Source organism: Marmota monax, unplaced genomic scaffold (genome assembly GCF_021218885.2).
Source record: "Marmota monax isolate L192 unplaced genomic scaffold, Marmota_monax_Labrador192_F-V1.1 WCK01_AAM20220418_F8-fsc00208, whole genome shotgun sequence".
Lineage (NCBI taxonomy): Eukaryota > Metazoa > Chordata > Mammalia > Rodentia > Sciuridae > Marmota > Marmota monax.
In genome coordinates this window covers 1,828,462-1,846,094 of record NW_026693914.1, presented here as the reverse complement: position 1 = coordinate 1,846,094, position 17,633 = coordinate 1,828,462, and the positions used below count along the sequence as shown (strand labels likewise).

General features: G+C 52.3%; 1 protein-coding gene across 6 annotated transcripts in view; it reads left to right on the top strand.

Moving 5' to 3' along the window:
• Positions 1 to 17,633, top strand: part of Slc39a11 (solute carrier family 39 member 11) — a 395,002-nt gene that overhangs the window by 78,338 nt on the left and 299,031 nt on the right. For all 6 annotated transcript variants that reach the window (XM_046463436.2, XM_058585298.1, XM_058585297.1 and 3 more), the window contains exons 2-3: positions 826 to 944; positions 3,080 to 3,118. In XM_046463436.2, coding sequence (XP_046319392.1) covers positions 837 to 944; positions 3,080 to 3,118 — 147 coding nt within the window. In that variant the 5' untranslated portion in view covers positions 826 to 836. The remainder of the gene's footprint in view (positions 1 to 825; positions 945 to 3,079; positions 3,119 to 17,633) is intronic.

The following is a 17,633-nucleotide window of genomic DNA, read 5'->3' as shown; positions in this document are numbered from 1 at the left end:
CCTGTTTCACAGGGGTGCCAACTGTGGGAAAGCATCGCCCCTGTTTTTCAAGCAGAGAAAGATACAAACCAGGTGGGCCGGCCCGCACAGAGAGAGCAGCCAAGATGAGTGGGAGGGCGGTGGGGGGCCCGGGCGAGACTTCCATGAGCTTGGCTTCAGGTGGCCCACGGAGGAGGCCCTGGGCTCTGTGATTGGAGAGGCGGAGGGCAGGCACTCCGGGAGGGCGCTGCATGAACAGAGACCTGGAGGCAGCACCACCTGGGATTCATTGAGGTGCCCTAAAGAATTCAGCTGAGCACGAGCCCCGCACCGCACCTGATGTCGTGGGCACGGGGCTTGAGGAGCCCGTGGGGGCGTGGAGACTCATAGGAATCCGTGGGTCTGTGCAATTCACCGTTGGCCAGGCCCGGGGGCTACGGCTGGGAGCTATTAATGGTGTGATTGGGAATTAAATGGAAGAGTTTAAAAGGGGGATCTGAGCTGGTCACGGGGCTGCGTCAGACCGTCCGGGGGCCCTTCCAGGCTACACGATCCGCGTTCTTTGTGTTTCTTTTTGGGGCGTCTCAGTGTTGCGGCCTCTTGCTGGGGCTCCTGCTCTCTCTCTAGGTGCCCCCATGTCTCTTTTTGGAGTTAGTGGATTTTCAACGCCTGGGGGGGCCGGGGTGGAGAAGTTAGACCCATGTGCTGGGTTGGCACAGCAGAAGGGTGGATCCCACCAACCCAGATGGAGGCCAGCTCAGCCAGGGGGCCCAGGACGCTTGAGAAAATGCATGTATCTCCGAAAGGGACCTCCAACGGCTGACCCTCTCGCTCCTCTGCACACAGCTGTATCCAGCATGCTCCAGGGTTACAACCCCGTGTTCCAGGCCTTGCTGGGGACCTTCTTCACCTGGGGGATGACGGCAGCTGGGGCGGCTCTGGTGTTCATATTCTCTAGTGGACAGGTGAGTCCCTTGCTTCAGTTCTAAGGTTCTAGAGGTTTGTGGGACCCTCTTGGCGGCTCATTCCAAGCAGGCCTGCTGGCCCCAGGAGGCCCCTGCCATGTCTGCAGGCAGCGGGTGGTGAGGTCTCTTCCCTGTCTCTTCTCCTGACTCCCTACCAGGCCAGGGGAACAGGTGTCCGCTCGCGGCAAACATGCCACGAGCTGTGTTGTCCTCTGCTGCCCAACAACCTGACTCCAAGGGCGTGGGATGGCAAACCCAGTCATGCAACCTCTGTTAGCCCGCTGCCTGGTTTCTACCTTCTGTCTAATTTGGAACAGGTGGCTCAGTGCATGACCAGAGAAGATTAGGCTTCAGATGTGCCCGCCCTGCCCGTGGCCTTGTGCTAGCTGGGATGACGAAAACAGCCCGGGGGCGGGAAGGGGCTTTTTATTCCTGCTCCTTGGGATGATGCAGGCAGGCACACCTCCCGTCCTCCTGCAGACCACACGCCTGCCCGCTCCTGCCCCCACTGCCCCTACGTATCCTGATTATACCCCAGCACCCTCGGTCACTCGCAGGTCCCCACAACCTAATCCCACACCCCCATGGACTCCTCTATCCCCACATCTCTCCTCCTTCCCCCAGGCCCCTACATCTCCGCACCTCTCGCTCACCCCTCCTCACGCCCCTGCCCCTCCACACCCACCCCCAATGCTTGAAGTGTCCCTCTTTCTCCAACTCGAGCTCCCTCCACCTGGGCCGGGAGCCCCAGGGTCTGCCTTCAGTGCGGTTTCTAGGTAGCTCAGCGCGCAGCTAGAGAAGTAGTAGGGTGCACGTGAGCAGAGAGGAAGACACACCTAGAAGCTGGCAAGTCGGCACCTCGCGTTAGAGACCAGTTCTTCGGGTGGATGTCAGCCCTGAGACCCTGACTCCACCGCTGCACCAGCCCCTCCCCTCCTGGGGGTCCTGGAACCACTCCACCGGAGACTCAGAACTTAAACCTCACGACCCGGAGTCACAGCGCTCCCAGAATCTCAGTATGCACGACACCCAGAGATGTCCAATTCACAGAACGTAGAATGGGGTTGCCAGGGCTCCCTCAGTTGTGAGGAGGGAGCCTTATTTCTATGGCCATAGTGTCCTGAGGTCTCATCCATGTTGTCCCATGTGCCAGAATTTATTTTTAATAGAGACTGAAGGATATGCCCCTGTATGCGTAGGCCATATTTTGTGAGTCCACCCATCTAGGATGGCCAGTAGCAGATCTTTTTATTGGTATAGAAGATGCTCATAGAAAAGTGCACATTTTTAAAATGTGTGTTCCTCACCAATGTCCTTGAAACCAGAGTCTAGATCAAGTCCCCACCCGGTCCCCACCCCGTCCAGCCACATCCCTCACCCCGCCCTCCACTCCAGGGGTGCTCCCTCTCCTGCTCTCCAGCAGTGGGGCTGGTCTTCCGTGTTCTGGTGCATTATTTAGACAGAGTGGTGGTGGAGCGTGTGTCTGGCTGAGTGCACCCTATTTACTTTCCAGTTTACTTAACGCCCCTGGCTGTTTGTGACATGTGTACGTATACAGTGTGCGTGCGTGTGTGCGCTTGCCATGTGGCGTTCTGTAACATGGATACATCCTCACTGGCGGGTGCGTACTTTCCACTGTTGGTGGGGATTTGAGCAGTTTTCTGGTTGGGGGCTCTCGCACATCATGCCGCTCTGAATGTTTGTGTGATTGGTGAATCTGAGCAAGCATTTCTTATTACGCAGGAGAGGCACTTCCCATGGTGCCACCAAGTAGTTCTCCAGAATGGTCTTCCAGTTTGCACCCCCACTGTGTGAGGGTTTGGGTGTTTCCTATGCCCTTCCCCAATTCTTGGTCTAAAAGGGCCAACTGTGTCCTTGCACGGGGAGTCCCAGTCAGGGGCATGGGTGGGGTTGTGCGTCCTTGAGCATCCCCAGAAAAGACACTTCTGATTGGCTCTGGACTGATGGAAGGTTGTAAGTCTTTTCTCCCCTGGTGCTTGGCCCATTTTATAAACTCAGAGTTCACCAGCTCAAGAGTGGGTCCTGGCTCTCCTGGGCCTTATGGCCTCCTCTCGGCTTAGGACACGTTATCTCATTGTCCCTTGGAAACTGAGACACTTCTCTTTCATTTTCAGAGACGCATCTTGGACGGAAGCCTCGGTTTCGCTGCAGGGGTAAGTGGCACTTCTGGGGGAAACGGCAACCGAGGGGGAGGTGTGTGTGTGTGTGTGTTTGTGTGCGCTGACATTTCTCCATCCAGCACCATCTCAGTCTCTCCCCATGTGATCTAGAGGCACCTCTGGGTTCGCTAAGTGCTAATGGCTCCCTGTCCTGACAGCTATGTGCATTTCCCCCTCATCAGATGGCCCTGCCCCTCTCTAGACTGTGAAGGAGCCTTGCTTGAAAGCTGTCTCAGGATTTGCCAAAGATGACATTTAGTAGGGCCTAGCACAGTCCTGGCCCGGTACACAGTTAGCACTAATCAATCATTCTCTTCCTCTCCTCTCCTCCTCCCTTAAAAGGCTTATTTTAACTATGCAAAAAACGTGGAGAGAATCCTGGATCCATCCCAGGTGCCCACCAGTTGAACCTTGATAACAGGCTTTGCTAATTGCATTCTGTCTGTCCTCCAGCCTTTGGGGAGGTTAGGGTATTTTGTAAAAGCAATCTCAGGCGTCATGTAGTTCACCTGCAGATTCAATACACATTTCTCAATGACTAAGGGAAAAAAAGTAATTGCCATGCCATTACCACACCTGCCAAAATTAACAGTGATTCCTTATTATAATCTAACACCCAGGCAATATTCAAGTTTGCTCTTGTTTTTGATGGTTCTGGAGTTGAACCCTGGGATGCTGTACCACTGAGCCACACCCCTCAAGCCTTTTTTTACTGTTTTGAGGCAGGGTCTCCCTAAGTTGCTGAGGCTGTCCTTGAACTTGCCACATTCCTACCTCAGCCTCCTGAGTCACTGGGATTACAGGCATGTTCTGAGTTCATACTCCTCCGTCTTTTCCAAGGGGTCTTCTAAGAATGTTCTAGAATCATCTTTTAAGTGTTGCCAGGTGTATTGGTGCACGCTTGTAATCCAAGTGGCTCAGGAGGCTGAGATAGGAGGATTGTGAGTTCAAAGCCAGCCTCAGCAAAAGTGAGGTGCTGAGCAACTCAGTGAGGCCTTTTCCCTAAATAAAGTACAAAATAGGGTTGGGGATGTGGCTCAGTGGTTGAGTGCCCCTGAGTTTAATCCCCACAATCCACCCCCGCCAAAATAGAATTCTATCTTTTAAGTCTTTTATTCAACATTCTCGGTTTTTTTCCCCCCTACACTAGTCATTTCTTAGAGAAACTGGGTTATTTGTTTCTAGAACGTTCCACATTCTGAATTTGGTCACTTTCTCATAATTTGTCCCTCAGTCCCCTGTGTGTCCCACTAGCTGGGAGTTGGAATTGGGGCTAGGTTAATTCAGACTTCATTTTTTGGGGCCTGGATACTTCAAGTGTCCCAGTGTATTCCAGTTGTATCAGCCACAGCAGGAGGCACAGAGTACCCTTTTTCACTTTTAGTGGATCAGGGTTTGGTTCTAATAATGCAGTTTTTATAGTCCTGTGGTCTGGGGGTGGAGGGATTTCTCTGAGGTCATTTAAGTCAGCCGCTGTCACACTGGGGCCTGTCCTTAGAGAACATGGGGACTTTCCAGCTGTACCCAGGTGGGCAGAGTGTTAGCAAAATCAGCGTCTAGGTCCTCAGCTCCCAAGTGTTCTCTTCCTGAAAACTGTTGTAACTGAGAGTACGCTGGAAGCTGCTCTCCTCTGCCTTCCCTGGGTCAGGTGCCCCCTCCCACCTCGCCCTCCCCTGATGACCTGGCCTAGGGGGCAGCGCCTCCAGGGATGAGCAGAGGGCCCCTTGGAATGTTGGCTGCTGTGGAGACAGCCCAGACCCTTCACTCTTACCCTTGAAGATGGATTTAATCAAACGGTCAGTGGAGAGATCCTTAAAATTGGTTTTCCATGGTGGGCCACTCTGGGATTTGGGGACTGTAACATAACAAGAGCTCAAAGAACAATAGCATAACAGCTCAACCACCCCATCTTCTCACTTGCTGGAATGCATTTTCTCTTCTTTCCTTCTCTTTATTAACATAAGCAAAGAAATAGAAATTAAATTGATGCTCAACCCTGTCTTATTCTAGCAATGCCACTTAATAATTATAGACCTATGAGTGAATTAAAAAGAATGAGAAAAAAGGCCCTTCTATTAATGCTCTTCCAAGAATATTTAGCTTTTCAATATTTCATAACTATAAAGTGGTATGCTCTGTTTTTGTTATGAATTTCTTCATTACTAGTCATAGTTAAAATAGGTTCGTCCAGGAACTTAAATGTCAAGCTTACAAATGAGCAAAGTGGGGCTGGGCTTGTGGCTCAGTGGGAGAGTGCTTGCCTTGCATGCGTGAGGCCCTGGGTTTGATCCTCAGCTGCACATAAAAGTAGATGTTGTGTCCATCTACAACTTGAACAAACCCAAATGAGCAAAGGGGAGGGAACCTGGATTTCATGTACCTAAAGGGGATACACAGGTATGAAGTGTGAAGACCCCTACTCCATTGATCAGGCTTTTGGGTGTCTCGCTGTAGCCTTCTCTTGTAGGTCAGAAGCTGTCACATACCAAAAGACAAATCAAAATAAAAAAGGAAACCAACAAATTGAGTGTGTCCTGGCCTTCAGGACACGTAGGAATAACTTATGATTTTTTTTTTTTAAGGAAACTATCAGAAGACCACTGTAGTTGTAAGTTCATGAGGGGCCCATGCACCTGAGCTTACACATTCCGCAGTACTGATGGTGGACCAAAGTGCTCTAGGCCCGGGAGTCTCGGCATCTACACACTGAAGTTAAACATGATCTAACATAGTTTCACTTCTGATTTTTAAAGTGGTAGGAAAAAAGATTCTAGAAGTTATATTTTTATCCCAAATCAAGTCATTTGCTTTTTCCAGAAGTGACCTTGAATGTGAGTTGCGCAGAAACTCCTGGCAGGTCCCTAGCAGGTCCCCAGATACTACAGAAAAGGCTAAAAATCCTGGAGTAGGAGACGCTTGGACTCAAACCCAGGGAGCCTCGGTGACATTGATGACTAGAAGGCATTCTCACATGTGTGTCTCCAAAACGGGGAAGGACCGTAGAGCCTAGGAGCCCTGAGCAGTGATGACCACCTGGACTTATGAATAATTTATATTTGATATGGATGAGCTATTGGGTGGGGCAGTGGTTGTCAGATTGGCAGATTTGCTCCAGGGGATGACTGGCACCTTGGGTTGTCTCAGCTGGCAGCTAGTGGGTAGAGGCCAGGGCTGTTCCCAAGCATCCTACAATGTACAGCACAGTCTGTGTCCCAACTGCAAAGGACTCACCAAGTGTCAGTGCTGTGGACGTTGAGATGCCCTGACCTAACACATTTTGCTGTTACCTGCCCTGTAGAATGTTTACAAACTCAGTGGAAAGTTCTTAAGACCCCTTGCCCTCTTACTTCTACAGTCAACCCTGTGTGTGTCCTTGGACATCTTGTCACGCACAAATGCATGACACTGGGAACTCCACAGTTGAAATGAGTACAAACCCTGTCTCTGCTCCCCATGTAATGCTGAACAATTTATTTAAACCACCTGTGCCTGCAAAGTGGGAGTGAATCGTAGTATCTGGTACGTCCCTCATAGGAGCACTGTAAAGATTAGATGATTATTAAATTAATAATACCTGATACCTAGTAGGCAGTAGGAGGGTAGTCGAGGGCCGTGGTGCCTGGTACCCTAAAGGCTTTGCTCCCTGGCCCAATCCTGGAGGCTTTGAGTTAGTCTTGACAAAAGCAAAACTGGCCGTGAGTTGGCTGGAGGGTCCATTCCATCTCACAAATGTCTGTACAGCCTCTTAACAGTTCTCCAGTGGGTTGGACACCATCTCTACCTGAGTATGTACATTATAGCTTGTCTAATGTAATGCCACAGTGACACATCTACCCACTGTGTAATTGTTCTCCAAACTCTATAAGAGATTCCTGGGATAAAGGACATATGTATTTTAGACATGCTGGGGAGCATATTTCATAGGTTGCTCTTCTCATTAGAAGGACCTTGGAAGCATGAACAGTTATCCTTAAATGATTCCTCTTGGAATCTCTGCCTGTTTTTCTCCAGATTTCTTAAATCTCTAAGTCTCCAGTAATCATTGTCTGTCTTTGGTACCAAGCTTGGTCTTGAATTTTGCTTTAACTGCAAACTTAACAGGGAGAACTCTTAGGGGAGTCCTTATTCCCTGTTAGCATCCTAGAGTACTGAAACTTTAAAGCTGGAGAAGGTTTCAGATGATAATACCTAATACTTACTGAGCCCTTATTGTGTTTATGATGCTCAGCCAAGCACTTTAAATAGATCATCTAATTTAATTTTTATAGCAATCCTGTGAGGTATGTACCAGGTACTATGATTCACTCCCATTTTGCAGGCACAGTAGGTTTAAATATAATTGTTCAGCAATAAATTGTGAACAGAGACGGGATTTTCACTCAGTCTGACTGTGGGCCTCCTACCTTTAAACCACAATGCCTCCTAGATCATATCTGGTACAGCTGCCTCTATTTACAGACAAGAAACGAGTTTAGGGAGAACAATGACTTATCCAGAGCTGAAAATTGCTAGACAGCAGCAGAATGAGGACCAGACACAGCCGAGAGGCCAGGGACTGCAAGCATTTAGATGAGTGAGCTTGGGCAAGCTCCTTGGTCTGCCTGAGTCTCTGTCGACCCTCCTGAGCAGGGAGGACACGGGACTGGCTGGTTCATTAAACATGCAGAGCCGGGAAGCTCTTAAAGGGGTGAGCTGCAGCACTGCTGGGCACATATCTTTTCATTGGAAGACAACTGTGCAGTGTTTCAGTTTGATTTTGGGTCACCTACTTGTGGATGTTTTAGTGGTAAACTTCACCATGGAGTTGAATATTCTTTCATGGACTGAGAAAGTTATCATGGTCCCTAAAGATACAGAGATGAGTTTGGAGGGGCTGAAACATGGAGGATCACCATATTAGTACTCTTTGCCCTGGATGGTGTGTGTTTTTTGTGAGGCTCAAGTCGAGGAATTGCTATATCAGTACACATTCTCGGCACAAGAGAAGGCCTACCGATTGGGAAGCTGGCTTCTAGGCATGAAAAGGCAGTTTACTACTTACTCTTTTATCTCATAGGAAACTGTTTCTTATGACAGGGTTTTCTTGAGATTTTGGCCAAGTCTGCTTTTTGTGCAGCAAGTGGTGAATCACGTTTTCTCCAAATAACTGGCTCACTGTTGGAGGTCAATGGTGGCCTCTGAGCCTGGAGGAGTGCGGGTGGCCAGCTGTTCCTCATTTACACAGAACTGGGTGGAAGAAATGGACTTCAGTCGTGGGATGTGGGATTCGGGAAGGAGACTTTAGCCAGGGCTACTGGCAAGGTTTATTCTACAGTAAATATGAGAGGGGGGAGGTCTAAGGGATGGAGCAGCCATTGCAATTGAGCGTTTAGAAGTCCTAGCTTCTAGACTTCGTCTCTGCAGATCCCAGATTGAGAAATACTTGCTGCTTCCTCTTTTCCTTATCAACTGAGGTGGGGAAGTCTGGTATGATCTAATGGAGATGCTTCATGGCTCTTGGAACGTGAGGTCTTTGGATTGCCACAAGACACTGCGGGAAGGAGTGGCCTGTGGGGATTCTGAGGGGAAGGTCACTGCTACCTGTTTCTGAGCCATGATTTTTCTTATTAGAGAAACTGGGAGAAACTGAGGACTTGTTGGTGACCTCCCAGATGGTGGCCCTCTAGGGAGGAGGGAGAAGGAGAATGCTTGGTCTGATCCCACCCCCAGCATCTCTTAGATTAGATGGGTTGTCTCAGAAGGTTCTGGGTGCTTGTTCAGTGTGGATCTTTTGTATTTGCTCTTTAAGGATTTGGGGAGCCCCAGGGCCTCCTAGATTCTACCCTCTTGTTCTGAACTGGGATGCAGTGGCCAGGGAGATGGTGCTTGTCCATCCTGAAGCTAAGGCCCCTTCCCCCCTTAGGTGGGCACTCAGCAGAGTGCCATCAGTATGGGCTCTGCACCGGGCAGCTTGCCAATACTAGAGAGATACCCGAGGCAGTTAGGCTTATTTTGGCTCATGGTCTTGGAGATTCCAGTCCCTGACCAAACGGCCTTATTCTTTGAGCCTGTGATGAAACAGCACATCATGGGAGGAAGATGTGGCGGAGCAAACAGCCCAGTTCCTGAGCCAGGAAGCAAAAGAGAAGGAGACCAGGGTCCCATTATCCCCCTTCAAGGGCATACTGAGCCTCCCATGAGGCCCCACCTCCCAAGCTTCTACACACCTTCCAGGAGCAACCCCCTGGGGATCGATTCCATTGCACATGGACCTGGTGGGAGGACATTCCTCCAAGCCATAGCAGCTTGGGGTGACTCTGTCCTGCCTGCCCTGGGGTCCCATTTGACAAGCCCAGTGTGCTGTCTGCTGCATGAAGACGTGGTGGATGGGCCTTCTCTAACCCACCTCGTTCCAGTCCTTGGCACTGTTATGGGCTCCTGCCACTTCCTCCATGTTGCTTCCTGCATGGTGGTGCCCCAAGACGCTGGCACTTACTCTGAACCCCCATAATCGGGGGCAGGACCTTAGGCTTGCGTGACAAGGCATTTGGCATTTTGCTTTAGGATCCCGAGAGGCCAGTTTCCAACGGAAAACCTCCTGACTTTTCTGTTTTCTGACTCTTGACCTGGACCCCAAACACTAGTGCTCTCTGGGCTCGATGGCTCTGATGACAGTGCTGTCCTTCCTGCCTTCTGCTCCACGTGGCCAGGACAGCAAGTCTCGCTGTGAGAAGAGATGGCAAGGTGAGGGTGCAGGAAAGGCAGAAACCCTCGGGAAGGGGACAGATGATGATGATTATGGTATTTTTTTCTTTTCAATTTCATGCTTCAGATTTCCAGTGTCATTATAAACATTCAGGGGGAGGAAAGGATATGCATCACCTTCTCTCCTTGGTGACAGAAAGTGACAGTATTTGTCTTGGTGGAGGAGCCCTGACAGGTGCTCTCGCCCTGCTGAGCCCGAGGTGTGCGGCCCACCACAGCCCCCTGGATGGTTGTCTCTCTCCCCCCCCCCCCCCCCGTCTTTCCTCCCCTCCTCTCCACCACGTTCATGCTGCTTGAGTGAGTGGCCACTGATGGCCTCCGTTCTCTTGGCCGGGAAGGCCTGCCTTCTGCTGCTCCTCTGTCCTGCCTACAAGCCTGGACCCACTGTGTCCACAGGGCTGGAGCGTTCTCTTTGGGATATCTGCTCCCCCTCGCCTGGGGCGTGCTTCCCTGCTCCCATGAAGGAGGAGGTGGGAGTGAGGTAGGTGATGGTCAGAGTTAAAAGGGCCTAAAGATTCAGGTTAAAGAGTGCTCCAAGGTCACAAGAACTCCGTTTTTCTGTGGGAACAGGTGGATGTTTAGTTGGTATTCCTTGAAGGTGACTGACTCACAGTCATCCACCCACCATTCTATCCACCCAACCAACCATCCACCCATCCGTCCATCCATCCATCTGCCCACCCAGCATTTGAGAACCTGCCCTCTTCTAGCCACTGTGCCACACTGGGGATTTGAGGAAGCAATGCAGGGAGACGTTTTCTGTTTCTAAGGAAGTTGTGACCTGGGGGAGAGTGCAAGCTATACTGGTGGTCTAGATCCTGCCTGCTGCCTGTTTCGTAAATAGATTTATTGGTGTGCAGTCACACCCATGTGTAGACACCTGTGTGTGGCGGCCTTTGCAGTCCTGTGATGGCATTGAGCAGATGCAGCAGGACTCTGCTGCCCATGAGGCCAGTATTTACTCTCTGGCCCTTTATAGAAAGTCGTCTGTCCCCGGTGCCATGTTGGTGGCAGGGCTTTTCTTTTTTAAAAGTTTTTTTTTTTTTTTAAATTGGTGCATTATAATTATCACCATGGTGGGATTCATTGTTGTGTGTTCATACACGCACACAGTAGGACAGTATACACACACAATAGGACAGTATACACACAGGACAATATACTTTGGTCACTGTCACTCCCCTGTGTCTCCCCTCTTGGTGGGGTTTTTTTGAGGCCTGGTAGCCTGAGCCAGAGTGCCTAGGACCACAGCTCTGTGCCATTATGGCTCAGTTGGAGCTCTCGGAATAGTCCCTAAGGTGGTTTCCTGGAGGACCTGGCTTCCTGGTGGACCTTCTAAAAGGGCCTGCCCTTGGATCCCCTTTGAAGACTACTGGGATAGCTCTGGTGAAGCATGGATTCTGTGGGCCCTGTTTCTCTATGCCATGCCAAGGCCTGGTGCTCAGGAGAGCTGGCTGGGGGCATAAGTGTGCCGTAGGAGACTGAAGGAAACTAGGCCTCCCAGCTCAAAGCCAACTCGAATTTGCAGCTGGCATTAGTGTCCTTGGTGAGCAGAGCCAACGTGACCCGTCGTCCCTGTCAGTCCAGTTCTCTCTGGCTTTGGGGCAGTTCCTTCATACAGATGCTGTTTCTGCACCTGGTTGCACATTGGAATCACCTGGGGGAGCTTCCCCTCCCTCCTCCATGTCCTGAGCACCCCAGACCAACCACATCAGAACCCTGGGTAACGGAGGTGATGGCCGGAGTCTCATTGGGGGGTTCTTCCTGCCCAGGAGGATGTAAGCCACCCTAAAACTTAGTCTCAAATAATTAGTGAATAACAAAACACAAAGAGCCAGAAATATATTTACAAAAGTGAAGCCCCTGAGAGACCTAGTCCACGGGGGCTGGAACTAGACAAAAGATGGGCTCCAGTGCCGTATTTAAGGGGGGACATCACAGATAGTGGTGAGGTTTCAAGGGTGGAGTCTTGCTTCGCGATATCTAGTCAGCAGGTTGATATCTTGGCAGGGCACGCCCATCTTGGTGCTATGTGGGATCTGGCAGAGCTTGAGGGGGAGGACCACCTGCATCAGGTGGTCAGTCCGTGTGGGGGTGCCACGGGAAGTTCCCAATGCCAGACTTATCCCCTCATTAGGCTACGATGAGCAACACAGTCCTCACACAGCCCACGGAGGGCTCGTGACACCTGGGGGTATGGTTAGAGGGGTGGGAATTGGCACAGGTCATTTTTAGAGCTTCCCGTGAAGGCACGGTTCAGCCAAAGCCAGGAACCCCTCTCCTAAAGGGGCTGTGGCTTTTGAAGAGTGAGCTGGGGTTTGGAGGGTGCAGACTCCAAATAGCTGTCGACACTCAGGACGGGGGTCATGCTCAGAGGCAGTGGACATGGAGGATGGAGCCTTGGAGTGTGGCAGGGGAAAGCCGGGTTGGGGGCACTGCCTCTGCCCCTCAGCTGCAGCCCATCTGCTGAGGCGCCCGTGGCCATCTAACATGAACTTGACCGGGGACCTGGCTCCCACTAGCCTGGAGGAGCGGGCAGCTGTCGAACACCCAGGTCACTCTCCAGTTGGTCAGCTGGGCACAAGGCTCTTGCTCTGTGCTCCTTGGTGCTGCAGAAGGCTGGGAGGCAGGGCCTTTGCTGCTTGGGAAGGCGTGATCTTGACTTTCAGCTCTCATTTGCCGCGCAGTCCTCGCTGGATTACACATTCTGTGTGAAAACTCGGGTCTGGCAGGGGCTGGAGGAAGCCAGCTCTGCCACCAGGCACCAGGCAGGGCAGTGCTTCGCAGAATGCAGACAGATGGAGTGTGGAGAGGACTCGTGCGAACCAAGCCTTCACACTTTCTTTGTAAGCTAATTGAGTGTTTAGCTGGCTTGTTAGAAAGTCCTGGATCTCGCCATCTTCTGCAATTTAAATAACAGAGGAGCTGACATCATTTTTCTTTTGCATCTTAGCCCCGATCCCATTAAAAAGCCCTGAGTGTCAGTTCTTTAGAAAAAGAGGCTTTCAGGGTGTGCAGGATAGGAGGTAGAACGGGTGTCGTTCTGACCTTTAACCTTTGTGTGTCAAGGCAAATCTCGACCCGTGTTATTAGTACAAGTGCTTTGTGAAAAGGGCTGCTGTCGAATAGCACATTATTGCTTTTTAGTGTTGACTTGCACCCAGGAGAAGAGCCAGTAATCAAAGCTTTGTCAAGGGCCAGTGTGATTTTTAGAGAAGGCCAAACATGTGTCCTGTTTGCAGAAGGGCCACTGGTGTTCTCCAGCTGGACGCTCCTGGGCAGGAAGAACCCCCCAATTTGGAAGCCGCAAGTGCATTGTCTTCAGGCTGATCCACCCACCATTTAGTGAGCACCTACTATGTGCAGACATTGGGGAGTTTGTGATCCCTCCCTGCAAGGGGTTCGGTGCTGCTGGGGAGAGGGGTTGTGGGCACCTGCAGTCTGAAAGAGGTCAGCATGTGGCCGATAGGAAGGTAATAAAGGTAACGAACAGAAGGTGCCAGGAACCCAGGGCCAGGAGGGTGCTTCCTGTTGTGGAGTTGAGACGTCACGGCTGAAGCTCGGATGGGCGGGTAGGTTGGGCTTCTATAGGTGGAGAATGGGGATGAGGGCAAGGAAAGGCATCTCGGGCAGAGGGAACAGCACATTGGGAGCCCGTGAAGGCCCGTGGGCTGGTGGGAAGTGGTGCTGGAGAGCGGGCCGGGCCGAGCAGGGCGACTTGGAGTGCTGTGGAAAGGGGTTGGTGCTTTGTGCTCCAGGCTGATGGGCAGTCCTGGAGGTTCTTGAGAGGGGACCCAAACAGAGCTGTGCTTCTGGGAATGGATCTGCCTGCCTGGGCCCAGGGAGCAGGCAGGGAGGCAGGCAGCCGCTACAGGGGCAAGGGGCAAGGGGCAGTGAGGCCTGGCTTTGGGCAGAGGTGGGGAGAGCGAGGGAGCGTCCTGCTGGAGAACCCAAGCACAGTCCTTGATGGTGCCTATGGCCAGAGGGCTTCAATGCTCCTGTGGGAACTGGGTCCCTGGGCCACCGAAGGATGTGACATTGCTGTTTGGCTTATGGACTGGTGGAGATCCTGCTAGACACGAGGAGGGGGTCTCTTGGGCTTGCTGCAGGCCGCCTTATCTGAGTGGGCTGTACTTTGGAATCTGCATGTGATGGGGTGGTCTCCATGGCAACCTGGCACCTACAGCTACTGAACTGATGGTGGTTTCCTATGGCTCTGCTTTTGGTGATCAGTATCCATCAGGATTAGACTTGAGTGAGAGGAACTGAGACCTGCAAAATAGTGGCTCAAACAAGAAAGCTCCTGTCCTGTAGAATTCTGGAGACCATGGCTAGGAAAGTAGGATCATGGAGTCACTAGGGGTTCACGCTCCAGTTTGTCTCCCTGCTTTGCCATATAGAGTAGCCTTTGTCTTTCAGGTCTAAAATAGCTGCTAGAGCTCTGGTCATCACATCTGCCTTCCAGACAGTGAAATGGTAGGGTGCAAGGAGATTCCCTGCAAGCTTAGCATGACAGCCCTCCTTGCATTGTATTGGACAGGATTTATTCATGTGAATACAGCTGCAAGGAAGGCTAGGATACATGGTCCTTCAGCTCCGCAGCAATGTGCCTAGCCACTGGGACTCCCTTACTGAAAGCGAGGGGACAACAGAAACTGGAGTGGCAGTTAGCACACTTGGTTACACAACCTGCCGCAGAGAACTTTGAGCCCTCGTGCTGTCATCGATTTGCCTTCTCAGTTTTCATGTTTTCAAAATGAGTTGTGTCCTTACTTTTAACTGGCCTCTTTCTAAATGGAGGAGTAAATCGCATGAACTTGGTAAGAAACTTGAGTACTACGAGGGGGTGTGATCAGAATCCCTGTCTCTATCAGCCAAGTTGTGGGGTCACAAGAGACAGCCTGATTGGATCCTGTGGGAGGAAGACGGAACTGTGTTGGCACCAGGCTGAGAAAAGCCTCCAGCCCTGGGAGGCTTGGGATCAGAGGACCCTTGGGCACACTCTGACCTGTGGGGCTCCACTTCAGGTAGTCGAGCAGCGTCCTCTCCTCAGGCTCGAGTCCAGAGGAGAGGTTGGTTTCTTCTTCAGCTCGGGTGTAGCTGGCCTTGAGTTTCCTGGTCTGGGAGTGACTGGCCTGACTAGGGTCACGTGTTCATCCCTGAAGGCTGATCCCTGTTGCCCGGGGGGACGTGATGTGTACAGTGGCCTGGCCCAGCCACGGGGCTCGGCCTCCCTGCCCACATTAAGTCAAAGGCTAAGAATGGGAGGAGGTGGTTCCTCCAAAGAAATCAAACACTGCTGCTAAGGGGTAACGGATGCTGGACAGCCAAGGGATAGTAAAGCATGGAGACAGGTGGACGTCCTGCCCCTGCAGGTGCCCACCCCTCACTGATGCCCCGCCCCCTGCCCAGCAATCAGCCTTTGGAATCTCTGTCCCGTGGAGCTTCCCCAGCTTTCAGCCTACAGCAACACCGTGTGCTCCCTCCTGTGAGGTTAGAGACCTCTGGACCATAGCGGCTTCAGACACCAAGGACTTAATTTCTCATGGCTCTGGGTGGGCTGGGCTCAGCAGGGCAGCTCTTCTGCCTGCCTTGCCTGGGATGATTCAGGAGTTTGCTGTCACCTAAGCTGCAGGTGGGAGGGGGCCGCACCCACAGTTCTGGGGCCTTGGTGCCGCCCGATGACTGGGCATCTGCACGGTAGCTCATGGTTCATGCCCGGAGACCCAGACTCGAACTGGAAGGAAACCACTTTGGCCACTTTTTATTGGCCAAAGCAAGTTTCAAGGCCAGCTCAGATTCAAGGCAGTGGGAATGGACCCTCCTCCTCGGAGGAAGGAGCCTGCAGAACGCGGGGGCCCTGCTCGACCTTTCAGCTCCTCCCCTTCCAGAAGGGACAGCTGTTGGAAGGCCGTCTGCAGGCAGTCGTCCTGTCTGTATCCTGCTTCTGTTTGTAAGCAGCAGGGAATGAGCCCTTTCAGGGCCCAGGCCGGTCCCAGGTGTTCCGGATCTTCCACATCCCTCTGCAGGGAGAAACATGCTCATCTGTCCAAACCCAAAGATGGGACTGAGGGGCCAAAGGTGCAGGGACAGCAAAGCTTTTACTGACCACCTTGCAAGATCGGGTGGCAGGGAAAACCCAGCTCAGTGACCATCAGCGGTCCCTCCCGGTTCCTCACGGGCTGAGTACAACGGGGTGCACAGTCTTCCAGAACATTACCTAGGATTCACTGTCTTCTATTGGGTTATTTAAATAAATGTCCCTTTAGGTGTCCCCACCTCCCTGTGCTCTTGTGGCGGGAGAGCCTTCTTGGGGTGCTGCCCCTGGTATGAGCACAGCTCTAGCTACCGAAGTTACTATTTAACAGATTTCTGTTGGTTGGGCCATCTCCCCCCCCCCCCGGCCCACCTGCTGTCATGGAGGGCCTCCAGGAGCCTGGGCTGTGGCTCTGTTGGAGTTCACCGCTGGTCACTTTCCATCCTGCCGTCCCCCTCTGGCTGCCTTTCTCACATCCCAATTTTACAGTGAAATGCTGCCTTCTGGAAACGGACCAGTGGGTTTCTCACACGGGCAGGCTCTGTCTTATTTAAAATCTTAATGTATGGCTGTGAAGCGGCTTTGCAGAGGGTGGCTTGCCCCCGTCACTCCAGAGGTGTTAGGCCCGAGCAGCAGGACGGTGTCGACCAGTGGCCATGTCCTGTCCCTCCTGTGGTCCCCTCCAGGATGGTGGGAGATGTGGAGGGCCCAGGATTGGAGGATGCCGGCCGCGGATGCTCATGCCTGCTCCCTCCCCCAGGGCCGGGGGTCTGCTGGGCACCGAATGGAGCCAGTTTTCTCTTGATCTCCTTCCTCCCTTCCCTCCTGGTGGCTCCCACCCGAGGCCTGGGACCTGGAAGTCCCCTTGGGCACTTGGGTAATGTTGCTGCTCTCCTTGGAGAGGAAGCCTCTCGGGGCAGGAGAACGGCCTGGAAACACAGCTCTGCTCCCACGCAGTCATAAAACGAGTTGGAGCCCAGATGCGCCCTGGCTGTGCCTGTGGCAGGCTGCTGGCCACCCCCACGCACAGCGCTCCTTTAACCCCAGGCGGCTTAGGGCTGCGGAGTGCTGGTCTCCTCCTCCCACTTGCTGTGGAGGCCTGGCAGGTAAAGCCTGGTGGCTGTGAGAACCCCTCTGGAGAAAAGGGAACAAAATCCCAGGGCGGCAGGTGTCTGAATAGCTTGCTGGTAGAAGCTGGTCTGCGCCTGCCTCTGAATTCCACACCTGACTTTGGGGGCCGTGAGCCTCTGCTGCATTTCCCAGAGTTGTCAATCAGGAAAGAGGCAGCTGGGAGGAGCCACACCTTGCTGCAGGCTGAGGGCAGGTCCCCCGCCCCTGCAGATGTTCTCTTCCTGCTTCCCTGTTGCTGTAGCATCTCTTTGGAAGGCTCCATTTCCGAAGCTGTCTTCTTCCTGTGAAGAAATGAACCACGAGAGCCCTGGGGCTAAGTGAGTTAGTGCCAGGAGGGTGGAAAAAAAGTCCATCTCTTAAGTGCATAAACAAGGGAAAACGGATTAACATTGTGCTTAGGTTGGAGGACGGGATCCAGTCATTGCCTGGACAGAAACTTTTATTAAGTAGATTACGGATTGGAACTTGCTCGACATCTGTGATTGTGCGTGCAGAGCTCCATGGGGAGAGGCTGTCTGAGCTGATGGCAAGGAACACTTGCATCTCGGGGGCTCCTAGGTCCCCCCGTATGATTCGGTTTATTTGTATTTTTCAAAG